This window comes from Andrena cerasifolii, chromosome 6, assembly GCF_050908995.1.
Source record: "Andrena cerasifolii isolate SP2316 chromosome 6, iyAndCera1_principal, whole genome shotgun sequence".
Classification (NCBI taxonomy): domain Eukaryota; kingdom Metazoa; phylum Arthropoda; class Insecta; order Hymenoptera; family Andrenidae; genus Andrena; species Andrena cerasifolii.
Genome location: NC_135123.1, coordinates 14398930 through 14413366, shown reverse-complemented (window position 1 = coordinate 14413366; position 14437 = coordinate 14398930). Strand labels below are relative to the sequence as shown.

The following is a 14437-nucleotide window of genomic DNA, read 5'->3' as shown; positions in this document are numbered from 1 at the left end:
TCTAGGGAATCGCTATTATAGAATCGTCAAACGTTATTGTTAAAGTGATGACAAGAGACAACAATTGAGACGAGGTAGTAATAGGCATCCTCGTCTGTGATATTACCGATGTTACTAATCTTCCGCTTCGTGTTCTTCCTGTGTAAAAACCTTTTTAATATTATATTCTAAGTACTTATTATATAGTTATTATTAATTCTTAAGCATAATAGTGTGAAGTTTTAAATTCCTTCGCCGCTCACTTCAGGTCGACTTGTCGAGCTACAAAGAAGGGAAGCTACACAAATTTTTCTTTAAATTTTTAAAGTCCCCTTAATTTTTTCACTCAGTATGGATATAACGTTCAGGATAAGTTTGAGATTTCATTTTAGGTATCCTTTTTAACATGTCTGTTATATATGTTTGGAATAGGAAGGAATAAGTAGTGGAAGAAGGGCTCGTTAAATAATAATACTCTTTTATCACTTAGCTGCATTTTATTGAAATAAGTGAAACGCAATACAATCAAGTCTTACAAAAGCATTCGTAATATACAAAAGATAACCGTGGTGTAATTCATAATTCAGATATAGTAACGTCTTGTGCGATTTTCATATCCATGAATAGTCCAAAATGCAGCTGGTGATTGCATTTACCGTCTTTTATGTAAAAATTCGTCACCTATAAAACGGTCAATGTAGTCACTGCTACGTTTCACAAGTGACTGAATACTCATTACAATTATTATACAGCCCGCTGGTATTTTAACCTCAAATCTATACTATTTCCATAGAATTACGTAATTTTTTAAGCAACTACAACCCCTTTCGACTTAAAATCTATATGATAAGTATGTAGACTTTCCAAACAAGAGAATCGTACTCACTTTTTTCGAAATAGTTAATAAAACAAAACATTTAAAGAAAAATGAGAATAACCCCCACTTTTTTATAGCTCGAGCAGAGTCGAACGTGAGTCGCGCCGCGCGACCCGCGCGACTAAAGATAGCGATGATTTGAATGCACAGTTTCTTTAACCCGCGCTGTTTGCATGCGTGACATACAACAAAATCTGCATTGTTAATAGGGACACAATATGATGTTCACGCAGGTGAGAAATAGGTCTGCTTTAATGATACCAGATTGTTTAAACTTTAAACATGTAAAAATTTGACCAGTTGAAAGAATTGAATACTATTGCAGTATTGTTAAAGAACTAACGAGAATCGATTGCTTCTGGTAGCCCTCTGTTGTTAAATTTGCGAAGCATTACTTCTAGTTCTAATTAAATGCAATAACATTGAATATGTTTGCAACAGTTTATAGTTAAGAGGTATGGTTTGTACCACAATTTTGTGTAGAATAATATAATGTGCGGCAAATATAGTTCATACATAGTTTTCATGAGTAAAATGGTGTTCGATAGAAACCAGCAAAGTGCAGATTAAAAGGAACAATGTAATTTATATTTCATTTACCGAGGAAAGATAACTTTTATAGAAGTATATGTAAATAGTTTAATAAAGTAGTAGATTTACGTACGGAAACAGAATAGAAATTCCAAGATATTCGATAACAAACTATGTATCCCAAGAATCTAATTTTTTAGACACTCATTCACACTCGTTCTTATCTTGCCGCGATTGTTATCGTTATCGTTATCGGCCTCTACTCGTTTTTACTCTTAGGCTCGTACATTCTACATTATTTCACAACTTTTCTGCTCCTCCGAGTAACTGACAGAGTCGCGTATTAAGTATTTATAAGACCCTGTAAATAAATACTAAATTGATGGGTGAACGTTTGAATTTCCCTTTTTAGTGGCATGACTAATGTGGTATTTGGAGTCGGCATAGGATTATTGCTTATTCTAATTCTATGGGCCCTGGCACTATTCATATTTATTGTCTCCTTACGGATTGAGAAGAAAATCGGTGCTATAGCTATATTTATCGTTAGCATATGCACAGTTATTTTAATCGCTTTGCCAAGAGCATCAGAGAGATCTACCTCCATTGAGAATAAGGTACGCAAACAGTAACATAAATAGTATACTACAACCCATTCTGTAGATAATAAACAATATAAATTTACTTTCTTTACAGATATACGATCATTTGTTTATCTGGCGTATTCTGCTACTCACGTTGTTAATTGTGTCTTCTATTATCGGCTTGATAGGATATATTAAATTTGCATTAACCGACTCCGTTAGACCAATTCGAATAACTAACTGGATCTTTTAGACATTTACGGTAAGTGTCTTCTGTTGTAATTTTTATATAGGGAACGATATACCATAGGAATTTTTTATTCTCATATATCTTTCAGAGCCCTCTGTAAAATAAGAATCCTAACGCAGTTCCTATCGATTATGTGTGGTGACTAGAAAAGAGCGACTTAATTGTCCTTCTAGTTAATCGATCTTTTATTGCTTGTAATATAGACAGTATTTATAACATTAGAAAATGCTACGAAACACTACTAAGCTTTCGTCAGTGTTGGTGCGAAATGTCTCTTTATCCCGCCAGAAGAATAAACGATTTGAAATAAACAATAGTAGTGAATTTGTTAGTAAGGTAATGAATAGCTCTGTACCCGTAATTGTAAATTTTCACGCAGAATGGTGCGACCCTTGTAAAATACTTACGCCTAGATTAATAGACCTTATAGAGCCCATGGACACGTTGGATCTCGCCATCGTAGACCTAGAATCGAATCCGGAATTAGTGCACATCTTCGAAGTAAAAGCTGTGCCAGCTATTATAGCAATCTCGAGCGGGTTGGTTGTGGACAAGTTTGTAGGCCTAGTCGATATAGGTATGATAGAGGATTTAATACATAAGCTCACTGACAATCCACCCTCGAATCCTGAAGGTGATAAGAAAGAAATTTAAAATGCGTGCACGCTATGACTGTATATTATGTAAAATTGTTGTAATTATTACTTGCAATCTGTATTGCGCTGTATAATTTCATTTCAGTTTGAATTGTCTATGAACTTTATAGAGAATTATACCTCTGGTGTCAATCATGTCTTAAATCTAATCTAGAAACTTAAATGGAGAATTTAACTATATTAGAGAATTACATTAGATTCTATGAAGCAATGTAGAGATCTATAAACAGGACCACAATTCAGAGGAACAGAATCATATGTATACTATCATAGATTATAACTAAGACTTAGAATTTTGTATACAACTTTAAAATGCCAACTCGAGTTTCTATTGCAGGCACATGCTTTCGACTTCCAATCAATAAAATAGTAGGGTAAAGTACAAGACATTGTTTCTAAAAAGATAACGTATTCTCATTTATTATTTATAATAGTTATAATAATTTGTTAATTACTTTACAAACTTTTGGTAATGTATTATACCTTTTAATAATATTATAACATGATTATAAAATGATTTTTTTTAGACTGATTGTATATTACATAGTATAATGTGTTGTAGTAATTAAGATTAGCGGCCTTTTTTAATCTACGACGTCCTGATACTAGCTGTACTTACTGAATTAATCCTAATATTAAAACTGAAGTATATTTCAAGGTACTCGCTTTCTTTGCATAATTGTTATCGCTACTCAAATATCTTTTAATGGGATCCAGTTAATAAGATTAATTTTATTGATCCGAATGAAATTTACTTAATGCTCGTTACGTAACAGAGCCAACCACGGCTTATTGTTGAATAGCAAGTACAAACCTAAGGCATTAAATTCACGATCGTTGTAATGATATACGAACGAATAGTAATTTAACTTTTAGTTGCATGTCCATCTTGAATCGCAAATAATTCTGTACAATTTATGTAAAAAGTGATATCGATAGTAGGTCAGAAACTTAATAAAGATCGTTTAATCCATGTATTCCCCAGTGAAAGAGATTTTCGTCCCTTGGCAGCAAGCGATACGTAACATGTATACCAACGGTTAAAGGACTAGCTAAAATTTTCATTATCAGTCGGGTGTTTTCAAGAGACAGCGTGATAAGGCAATGCTGTGATTCCTTGGTTACTTGCAAAATCTTTCATGTCTCACATTAAACGCATTCATTCTCCTTCATTTAATCTTAAACGTAAAGGGAGTATTCTACAATTTTGCAAGCAACCCCCTTTTTTTTCATTAGTATTATTTTAATAACCAGTACGTGTGCTTAAAATTTCTATTAACAGTTCCGACGAAACGAATAGATTGAAAATTAACTTATACGACTATACATACTACATATATATTTATAAAACTAGGAAAAAACATTTAATAAGTCTCTCTTTAAAAGAAAAATTATAATCGATTTATTTTTCTTCTCTAGATAAATATCATGGTGCGTTTACGCGTGATAATCTTTCGCACGGAATTTGATTCCCTATCGCGATACCGTTTTATTAGTTTAATATCTCCTAGTTACGATGAAAATTTTAACGAGAGATATATCAAATGTAAATACACCACTGTGTTCATCATGATTTTCCGTACAACGAAGATACACAAACCAAATTGTTCGAGTTATATATATATAACACTGGTATCAGTGCGCCGATATGTTCTGCAGATGCGATTTTGTGGCCCCACAAAATTACACGTTCAGTAAATACATTTGGAGGTTTAATCTTGCAGAAATTTTACGCGTATTTACAACTTATCTATATCAAGTAGTTTTAAAAAAAACGTAACAAAATGTAGAAAAACACGAATGACATTATATACAAATTTCTATGGATGCTACTTGTTGTTGGGTGCTTGACAGTAACAACGCCTAAAACATTTCTATAACATTTTCTAATAAATAACACAATCGATGAATGTTTAATGGTAATCTAGTTCGTTTTTAGAGACTCCCCGTGAATGACATCGCTACAAACTTCATGATGAGAATACAAATTGACGTAGCTTTTTGTACTTTGTAGGTTTTAGACTCGTCAGACTTTTTTCTTACACTGCAAACTATTGGGACTTGAACATACGTAATAATGGGATCGTAAATCGATGAGAATAATAATTTAGATTGTTAACAACAAGTAGCATCTAGTTTCCATTACTAGTAGATCATCTAATAGTTATATGGTACATGGTATAATACAACATGATACAATATACATTGCATTGAATAACTTGGCGATTGGCATTAGTCTTCTCACAATCAGCGAATACATAAGTAATGTTTTTTATCATAATTATGAGAAAATATCAGCTATCATTTTGCGCAACCATTTAAAGATTAATCGTTTGAGAAGACCCCGCCTATCGAACAATAATCGCGATGAAAGAACAACACAGGAATGAACGAATGAGAAAAGAAACGTTGGACGAATGAAAATTTCCAAAACAATTACGCAGAGAAGAGTATTTTCTGACTATATATTATATAATGTAATTAGGAAACTAGTTTTAAAATTCGTCGGCTTTCATTATATACAATTTCAAAGAATAATCTTTCATCAAAAAATCGTATTTGTCAATTTATAGTTGGAATGAATCCTTCATTTCTAACGCATTCGTAATAATTCGTATAGTTAACGGCGGTGCGCAATTCCACGAACGACTGTACGAAAACTGCCGGGATGCGTATTACTTAACTAGAAGGTGATATTAAAAATACTTTTTCACACTTCTACCCCCAAGTCTCGTACACCTTGTTCTGCTATCGGCACGTATCTATCGTCAATTTTGACGAGCAAGATAACTTTATCCACGTGAGACCGCCGATTAGGATCGCGATGATTAGGTGTCCAACAGTGAACAACACATCCTTCCATACCTCTTTCAGGCACCCAATGCTGCCATCCAGACCTTCCACCCTGTTGCCTCATTCTCTCGTCAGGCCAAATCACATCTATCCGACGACCCAAATTGATAGCATCGTATACCTGATTCGGATCTATGATCTGGACAACAAATAGAATATTACTCGGGGAGGTTTAAAAATTGTTGACTATTAGAGAAATATCAGAATTTATGTACCAATATATCCGTTCTTAAACTTTTCCTAAAATAAGAATTCTTCTCTACTCACGCGAACTCTTTGGAGAACCTCCTCTTTCTCGAGTTTACTGGAGAAACTTGTTTCGCTCTTGGTCTCAGTTTTAATATCGCTGTTACTAAGAAGACCAGCTAAACTAGCGAGTGTCGAGCTGGTGGGCTTCCCAACTGAGGCCAACGAACCTCTATTACCACCTAGAGACCCTGTATTCGCTCTCCCCAGGGAACCACGTCCAGTTGACCCGCCAATTTGACACCCGGATTCCATGGATTGCGAACCGGACGTATTGTGCCCCGTTTGACCATAGCCTGTGTTGACAATTAGCATAATAATTATTAGTTATATACTATGAAGTAATTAGCACACATCAAGACGCATAGGTGGCAATAATTAAAAATACCTGAATGAATATTATACGTAGTCATTGCGTACACTCCATCATTTCCAAAACCACCGTCGTCCTGAGATCCTGTCCCGCCAGATGAACAACCTTGGCCACATCTTCTTCGGATTCTAAGAACAATAGTTTTAATAATGATAGATTGGGGAATCAGAGTTCACAACACTGTATGATAGAAAGCCGTACCTATGCCACAATTTCAACACGTTACTCTTAATCACACATAGGCTCAATGGCCCTCCAACTATAGAACACAATTGTTCATTGGTCTCTGCGTAACTGGTTGTCAACGGCGAGACATAAATCGGATACCCAATCGGCTGATCGCAGGAGCTATTTATTATATTCCTAAGAACTTGCTTCGCGTTTTGTATAGAGCCCCTTTCTGGATTTCTGTTTCTCAAATATACCAACTCTTGCTGCTGCCCAGCCCATAGGCCGCGCACGCACTCGCGATTCATTTTAATTACTCGAAAGCTCAGGAGACGTTTGTTAAGCATTATGACTTTGTATTCGTCAATGCCGTCGTCGAGTACGTGTCTATAAATGGAAGATGAAAAGGATAGTGACAATGCAATAGCATTCCCGTGTTTGGGAGGTAGTGCCGATATAGAAATACCTAAAAGCCAGAAGACTCGGTGCGCCATTTAAAACAGCATTCCTCCAAAGTGGATCCCCTTCGTGACTAATCACCAGATTTTTATCGTGACTGTCTATAGCATCGTAAAGCGCGGATGGTTCGACGTATTGCTCTGGGCTCGTAAAGTGATCCTGATGTAATTTCAACGCCATTTTCACACCTTTCGCCACCACTCTTCGCAGCAAGTCAACATCGTGCAACACCCATTCGTCTCGGATCGATGTTACGCGAAAATCACCTGGATGTAACAAATTCACTCAGTAAACAATACTTTTTCTTAATATTCCGTTTGTTATTTAATTGTAATTATACCTTTGAAAAGAGCATGTAATCCATATAGAAAAAATTCAACGCTGGACACAGTGTTGTGAGACGCAGCTCCCAGAACGCGCCTCCCCAAGAGACTCAATGCAAGGCATAGAGATACCAATGGCGAATCCCTTGTTCTATCTAATGTCTAAAACCATTAGAAAGTAACAGCGCCTGTATACGTGTTTAAAAGTAACTCGCGTGTTAAAAGAATTACCTTGTCATATTTAATAACACAGAATTGTATCCAATCCAAATAGATATTACAAAAGCTACTTCTTGTAATCCCGTTGGCTCGGAAATCAAAGTCCTCGTCAATGTTCATGTTGAAGACGGGGTCCAGGTCGACGAAGTTCTTATCAAGAGTTATCTTAAGGGCCTCCGAAATGTCGGAGTTCTCCAACCAATATTTCAGCTTCGGTGATTTGACAGCATAGAAGACAATACTTTTAACGTAATAGGTAACCAATACTTTTCGAAATTCGAACATTTGGAGCATAGACCCCGCAGAATTATCCGAGATTGAGTATCCTTCTAAAACGTATTTGGCACTTGCCACTTCCCAGGCTAACCAGCGCTGGCTAAAAGCTGCATTTACGCTCAATACATTCGAGAAATGCCCCATTTCGCAGCAACAGCAGTTATCATTATCTTCAATTCCTTCAGAGATCGCTTCAACCTAAAGAACAGAATTATGATTTTCAATCGGGACGATTGGCAATTTTTAATATCCAACAACAGATTACATACTTCTCTCTGCTGGCAATAAGTTCCTCTAAATTCAAGACCTCTCAGTTGAAAAGTTACCAATCCATTGCCTAATTGAACGATGTGCACCAGACAGTTCAAGTAATCGGATGCCAGTAGAAAACAGTCGCCCTGTTCCACGTTTCCCCAACGACCGAGAGCGAGGTCCCCATAAAGGCTGTGCTGCAGTGACCTCGTCAATTGCTCATAGAAGATCGAGTTCAGGTTATTATCGTCCGCGCCTAGATTTCTATCTAAATGCGAAGACATCCGCGTATTCGAATGATCCACTCTTCTCGTTTTGTAGTCCCGCTCCCAGAATTTCACTGGCCGCACGTACGACGATATAAAAATTGCGCTACCCAAAAGTGGATTTAAAGGAGTACTTAAGATCGCAGAGATACCCGCCTGCAGGAATAGCATAGCAGAGTGTGGAACAGAGAATGGTTGAGCAAATGCATGGAACGCGCTGCCCCAAGTGATTTGCCAAGGCGCGATGTACGTTACTACAAACCGTATCTTCAATAGTAATTCATAAATCTTTGCGAATGCTATTCCTATCACAAAATAGTCCACTAAAAACGTTTCGCTGAGGTCTCTAAAGTCCAGTTTGAAGAACAGCACCGCGAATATCACAACTAGGTAACGCGTCGATGGATCAGAGTACGTCGATCTTAAAGACTTCAGTCCACATATCACTATGATTAACGCGCCCATGCTCTCTCCGAATTTATTCACTATTTTCGACGAACATTCTGTGAGCGCCCCCAGAAACATTACCGGGTAGAGAACATTCCTTTCTAGGAAGCAGAGGCAGACGTACGCCTTCTCGAACCACATAATCCTCACTGGTTCGCGAACTTCAAATTGTGCATGCTCATGGCTACGTAGAACTGGTCTTGACAAGCACAGCCACGGTAACTGTTTTCTAAGCTGCGGCACGATGTAGTGTAATAAGAATCCAAGGCAGCTCGCGATACCCCATAGCACTGGATTCAATTCTGGTTGCAATGCTGTGAACACGGTCGAACAATGGATCCCGAATGACAAAGTACCTATTACCGCGCACACTATCAAATCATTCTTTAATCTTGCGTTCACTGTTTCCCTCAATTTCTCGGGCAGAGGGTCCACTAACTCTGTGTCCGACATTTGCTTGCCAACTTTAATCCTTACGTGCTTCTTCCTTCCTGCTTTCAGTTTCGCTTCTTTATACGTTGCAGATAGATTGTACGCGCAGGATGTGTTCTCAATAATTTTAGCCTCTTTCTCTTCTGTATAAATATCCGGCGGCCATAAATTCGTTTTAACAATGTCCCATATAACAGTCGGGTCTGACGATGATCGGCTTAAATGATACGATATAGCAACCAGCAATCCCGCGAATATAGAGAATAGAATGTGCTGCGATGATTTGGGCTCTGTGAGCGCTCCGTAAGCGAATCCATATAGTATAACAACGGTGACGATGCTGCGACAGAGACAATATATTGAAGAGACTAGACTGGTGCTTGCATTCCCGCCGAACAGATGAATGTCTATGTGTTCGCAGAGGTACATCAGAAAGGTATTGATTTGTGGGAATAAACCTAATGAGAATACAATTGGAAAGCAGAGAAGGACAAGTAATAAAATATTGCGTACTTGCAATATAACGTCGTAATCGGCGACTCGGAAACCGTATATTCGAAACTCGGACGTTTTAAAGTTCCTCAGGGATTCGTTGAAGATTAATATGAATCCTGAACACAGTATGTAATATACAGGCCGAGAAAATACTATAATGCGATTAAATCCGTGCGTCGGGGAAGCAGCGTCCGGCTGAACGGATTTCAATAACGAATACTGGCACCCGGCCGTTACGAAACAGAATATGAAAGCGAATATATCTCGGTACAATCCTTGCTGAAGTATAACGAGGCCAAGTCCCGCGACAGCGACTGCCAGGAATGTGGAAATGATCGTCTCAAAAATTGTCAGATTTCTGTCCAGCAAAGCCAATAGAAATAAACGATCGAACCGCACTTTAATGTGTGGCAGCTTGCCGATCTTCCACTTGTAATAGTGCCTTGTCTGTTTAGGTTTAGAATCGGACCCGTTCAAGCCGCCAAAAATGAATTGATCCCACGATATAGTCTCTGTTAGCTCGATCTCTCGGTACCTAGGTAAATTTAACACCGGCATTCGACGATTGGCGTCCGACGGATACAGGTTCAAATTGAAATATCCTAATAAGCTTTGCAGTCTTCGATTTGTGTCCATCATCGGCTCTATGTCTAATATATCCTGATGGGGCCGTACTAGTTCCAATAATGACATTGGTCGGTCAACAGAATTGCCGGCGTTCTGCTGGTCTCGTTCCGAAGTCTCCACTGTAGAGTGATTAGTGCTTTCGGTGTTCGAGGAGACCACATTCGATGACAGAGAATTTTGCGCCTTCGTTTGGTTGCTCTCTGGGCTGGACAAGACGGGCGGTGTGTCTATTATAACGCTCAAAGCAGCCGAGTTCAAAGATAAGCTGCTGTAACTGTCGCTCAGAGAATCTGTTATATCCGAGTCCATGCAATCCTGAATGAGCTGCTGGCGCAATAAAGCATGTAACAGTTTACTCGTATTGACGGAGGGAACTTGTACAGTCGCAGCTACGTCGGATGCTTTTTCATCCGACTTGTAAGGCAGCCAGCGGCCACTTTCATCTCGTAAAGAAGGTACAGCCACTTCCAAGGAGTGGTAGCGATTCGCAACCGAATGGCACTCTTCGATCGACAGTAGTCCTAATAACGCGGTGAGCGATTCAACGTTATCTTCTCGATTTCTATCGCGTGGCACGCGGTGCGGCCTTCTGATCGATCGTTTTAAGGGGGCCCGTCTTGCTCGCGAACGTCGGTTCTCCAAAATACGACTCAACCGTGTTTCAGAGACAGTACTACATTGGCCAGGCAAATCTCGGCCAGACGTCAGCAATGTGGCAAATAAAGAGGATGTAAGACTAAGCGTACTTAACTCGTTGTTTGAACCACTAGCTAGCTCCGATCTATCAAATGTACCAAATCTTTCGTCCCATCTTCTATCCTTCTGTTTCCTCACTTGTAACGTTCGTTTAAGTCTCGGCCGGGTTTGTTCAGCAGTGGTAACATTATCGTCTGCGGATTCTACTGCAGCTTTTGGACGGCTTTGTTTGGGTATTGCCCCTTGATGTCGTTTATTATCCGTTTCTAATGGCGGAAGTAACGTTCGTTTCACTTCGTTCTCTATACTCAAAGTCGTTGTACTAGACGAACCAGAATCTGATTCTTTGTTATTCGGATCTATTTAACAGAAAGAGAAACGATAAATTTCAATCGGATTGTGACGTTTCCCGCAAAACTCTTTGCACTGTTTAATTAGAAGGGAAACTATCTATTTAATGGTAGTTATTTGGTAATTGCAACTTACTTTTATTTGCTCGGGACTCCGTTGCACAATCACCGCCTTCAAACAATCGATCTATACCCACTATGCTTCCAACATTTAATGGATCATCGATATTTTTCGATTTCTCTTGCTTGTTCTTGGGTCTCTCGCCATCCAAGAATTCATGACTGCTTTGGCTTGCATTACTGTATCTCCTTTTAACACCAGGCATCGCTGCCTCGATTAATGCATCACGGGACTTTGCAGAATCGTTATCTATTCCACCATCTCCATTAAATCTAAGTAAAGAAATCGATTTGAAAAGAAATCCTTTTCTATTCATACGTGGTTTATTTAACAATTCATCAACTATTTTCATTATCTGCAAGTTACCTAGAAAATCTGTCTTCGAATCTACTGAAATTTCCGCATTTCTTTCGAGTGAGTAATGGGCTATAGGAGTCCCAGAGGCTGCATCCTCCACAATTTTCATTAGTAAATTGTTCATCGCTTTGTTCTGCTATAGGGTGAGCAATCTCCGATCCGTAACTAAGATATGGTAATAGTTGTAGCTGGTTTTTCTTTAACGTGTTCTGTGGCAATCCCTTTAAGAGTAACATGCATATTTAATAAAATATTGAATGTAATGCTGCGTATATACATTAACACTACCTTTTTACTATTAATTGTTTCAAGACTCTGAGGATGAAGAGGTAAATTATTGTCATCTGTAGTGTTTGTAGTTTTACTAGTAGCACCAATCGTTTCAAGACTTTGCGGGTGAATAAGTTGTTGATGTGGCTTTTTTGTAATAACCTTAAGAGAAACAAAGGCATTCACGCTTATATCGCTCGCTGCTCGTTTTCGTAAAAATACAAACTTCTTAATTCTTTACCTCCAAAGATTGCGGATGTGATGAGATTTTATTTTTATCCGTATCCTCCTTTTTTGATATAAGTTCTAAACTTTGCGGATGGTCGTTCATTAAATAAGTTTCCATCAGAATCGAATTGGTATTGGGACGTCGAACAAATTGATTAGACTTCCAATAAGGATATTCATCTCCATGGAACTCCAACTCTAATGAACTTGTTTGTTTTATCTGACTTTCAGAACCTGTTTTACCAAGGCTACCCTGCTTGGAATGACGATTTCGCGAATCTTCTGACACTTGTCTGTATAACTTCCTTGATCCTTGTCGTTCCTCTTCGGCGATTACGACGCATTTCTGACGCTTCAACCTTCTTTCTGTGCACATTTAACGGAGAATCCCAGAATTAATAATGATATGCAAGAAACTAGTCGTATCAGAAAATATTTATCATAAAAAGTAGAAAATCAGTACCATTTATTGCCCCTCGGAGACGCGGTTCGTGGTAGTGCGCAGACACCGACTCTGCTTCGTGCACGTTTATACTAGGTACCATTGGTTTAGTTAGCTGGGCTTCTTCCGAACTTTCTGAACTATTCTTTCTGTGAATTTCTACTTTCAGGTCTATGGTCGAACTAGGCTTATCACGATTGTATTCAGATGTTATACTATCCGCATCTGCGTTCTGCGCGTTCGACTCAATAAAAGAGTTGCGCGATGAGCACTCCACAGGTGGTGTATCTGTTTTTCCTACCAAAGAACAACATTCGAATAATGGCAGAGAACAGATAGTTGTTACAGCTTGAAAGCAGACTACGCATCCATTTAAAGATTATCAAACTTATACATACTATAATCGATGAAGTAATATGATGGATTTCAAATACAATAAACGTAATTCATCATACCATTTAAAACTTGTAATTCTATTCCTTGATCTACTTCATCTTGTGATTGTTCCCTGCACTTATGCGCCGTGCGTCTTTTCTCACTTTCTAACCTTTGTTGACTCACTGTTTGACCAGATTCTTCCAGGCACTCAGTTGTATCATACATACAGTGAAGCGCATGATTGACGCATTTTATGGTACCAAAAAGTGCTCCGATCGAAGAGCAATATGCCAGCCATACGTATAACGTCGGTGGGAAATACTATAAAGAAAGAAAGGAAGATGAATACTTCAAAAGGCGACAAACCAGGGCAGAAATAAACAAGTTGAAAATACAGTATATTTGCCACTTGTAGCCACCGATCTGTTCCCCACCCTGTACAATTAAATGTATCAATTAGATAACTATGTAATCGCAAAGGGCTGAAGTATATAGTTGTACCAATCGGCAAATAACATAATGTCAAATGCATGGGCACTCGAAGGTATAATTATGTACGTACGGATGTACATGACAACGGAAATGTATACAGTTTGTGTAAACACTATCGCGTCTACAGTGAACGGCATACGAACTAAAACTGACGCATATATAAGTCGACTTACGAGATACATGGTAAACGGCAGGCAGAGCAAGAAAAGCCAAACATAAAGGTGAAAGGTGTTTGAAAAAATGTCGAGATGTGGATCGTAAAACCAGCCTCCTGTCAGGCTCGCCCAGACGCCTTGTCTCAAAATTTCCAGCGTTTGAGAACCCATACCAGCGGCAAATGTGCTCCCTCACCATCTTCCCATCGCTTGCTGTCCCACAGCTTTATTCGTGGCCTGTCTCCCCTATTTGGAAAATCGTGCGACAAACAATAAGGCGACTCATTTTATCTCGGCCTTATTTAATCAATGGATTTGGCGCACACACACGACTTACTGGCTCCGCAGCCATCTTCACTTCTCAGATGATTTCCGTCACGAACCATACAGTCCCATATACGGGCAGCACGCTTATAAATTTCATCAGAATCATCCCGCAGGCAAGCTCGCTAATATCGAACTATATCGTTGGAAAGAGAAATTAATACAATGGCGAGAGTCATGCCACCGCCAATAAAATAATATAATATTTACAGTTGAGTTAGAAGGGTAATTAATTGATGCCAGGAAAATAGATGCTTCGCTGGGGGAACCGAACGGTCGATGTATTGTGAACGAGCCTTAAGTGGTTGTGC

General features: G+C 38.6%; 3 protein-coding genes and 1 long non-coding RNA gene across 9 annotated transcripts; 2 read left to right on the top strand and 2 right to left on the bottom strand.

Annotated features, from left to right (window-relative positions):
• Positions 1-456: 456 nt before the first annotated feature.
• Positions 457-973, bottom strand: LOC143370255 (uncharacterized). The gene is made up of 2 exons (XR_013085582.1): positions 866-973; positions 457-660 (listed from the first exon to the last, which is right to left on the bottom strand). It is a non-coding gene; the product is annotated as an uncharacterized LOC143370255 (long non-coding RNA).
• Positions 961-2450, top strand: LOC143370253 (uncharacterized). 6 transcript variants are annotated; one of them, XM_076815130.1, is made up of 4 exons: positions 961-1089; positions 1800-2004; positions 2084-2233; positions 2310-2450. In XM_076815130.1, the coding sequence occupies exons 2-3, from the start codon at positions 1804-1806 to the stop codon at positions 2222-2224; spliced, it is 342 nt and encodes a 113-aa protein (XP_076671245.1). In that variant the 5' UTR covers positions 961-1089; positions 1800-1803; the 3' UTR covers positions 2225-2233; positions 2310-2450. The 6 variants fall into 6 exon arrangements, with proteins under 6 accessions (XP_076671245.1, XP_076671242.1, XP_076671243.1 ...); XM_076815127.1 differs by lacking the exon at positions 961-1089 and adding an exon at positions 1164-1311; XM_076815128.1 differs by lacking the exon at positions 961-1089 and adding an exon at positions 1304-1436.
• Positions 2447-3854, top strand: LOC143370252 (thioredoxin, mitochondrial). Its single transcript, XM_076815125.1, has one exon. It carries the CDS (start codon positions 2447-2449, stop codon positions 2873-2875), a length of 429 nt encoding a protein of 142 aa, XP_076671240.1. The 3' UTR covers positions 2876-3854.
• A 401-nt stretch (positions 3855-4255) lies between these two features.
• Pcx (pecanex) lies at positions 4256-14260 on the bottom strand. Its single transcript, XM_076815119.1, has 16 exons — positions 14140-14260; positions 13821-14048; positions 13233-13476; positions 12799-13074; positions 12349-12701; positions 12126-12269; positions 11847-12058; positions 11496-11752; positions 8064-11368; positions 7531-7992; positions 7317-7461; positions 6984-7242; positions 6551-6904; positions 6365-6477; positions 5998-6272; positions 4256-5869 (listed from the first exon to the last, which is right to left on the bottom strand). Exons 2-16 carry the CDS (start codon positions 13971-13973, stop codon positions 5588-5590), a joined length of 6834 nt encoding a protein of 2277 aa, XP_076671234.1. The 5' UTR covers positions 13974-14048; positions 14140-14260; the 3' UTR covers positions 4256-5587.
• Positions 14261-14437: the final 177 nt, after the last annotated feature.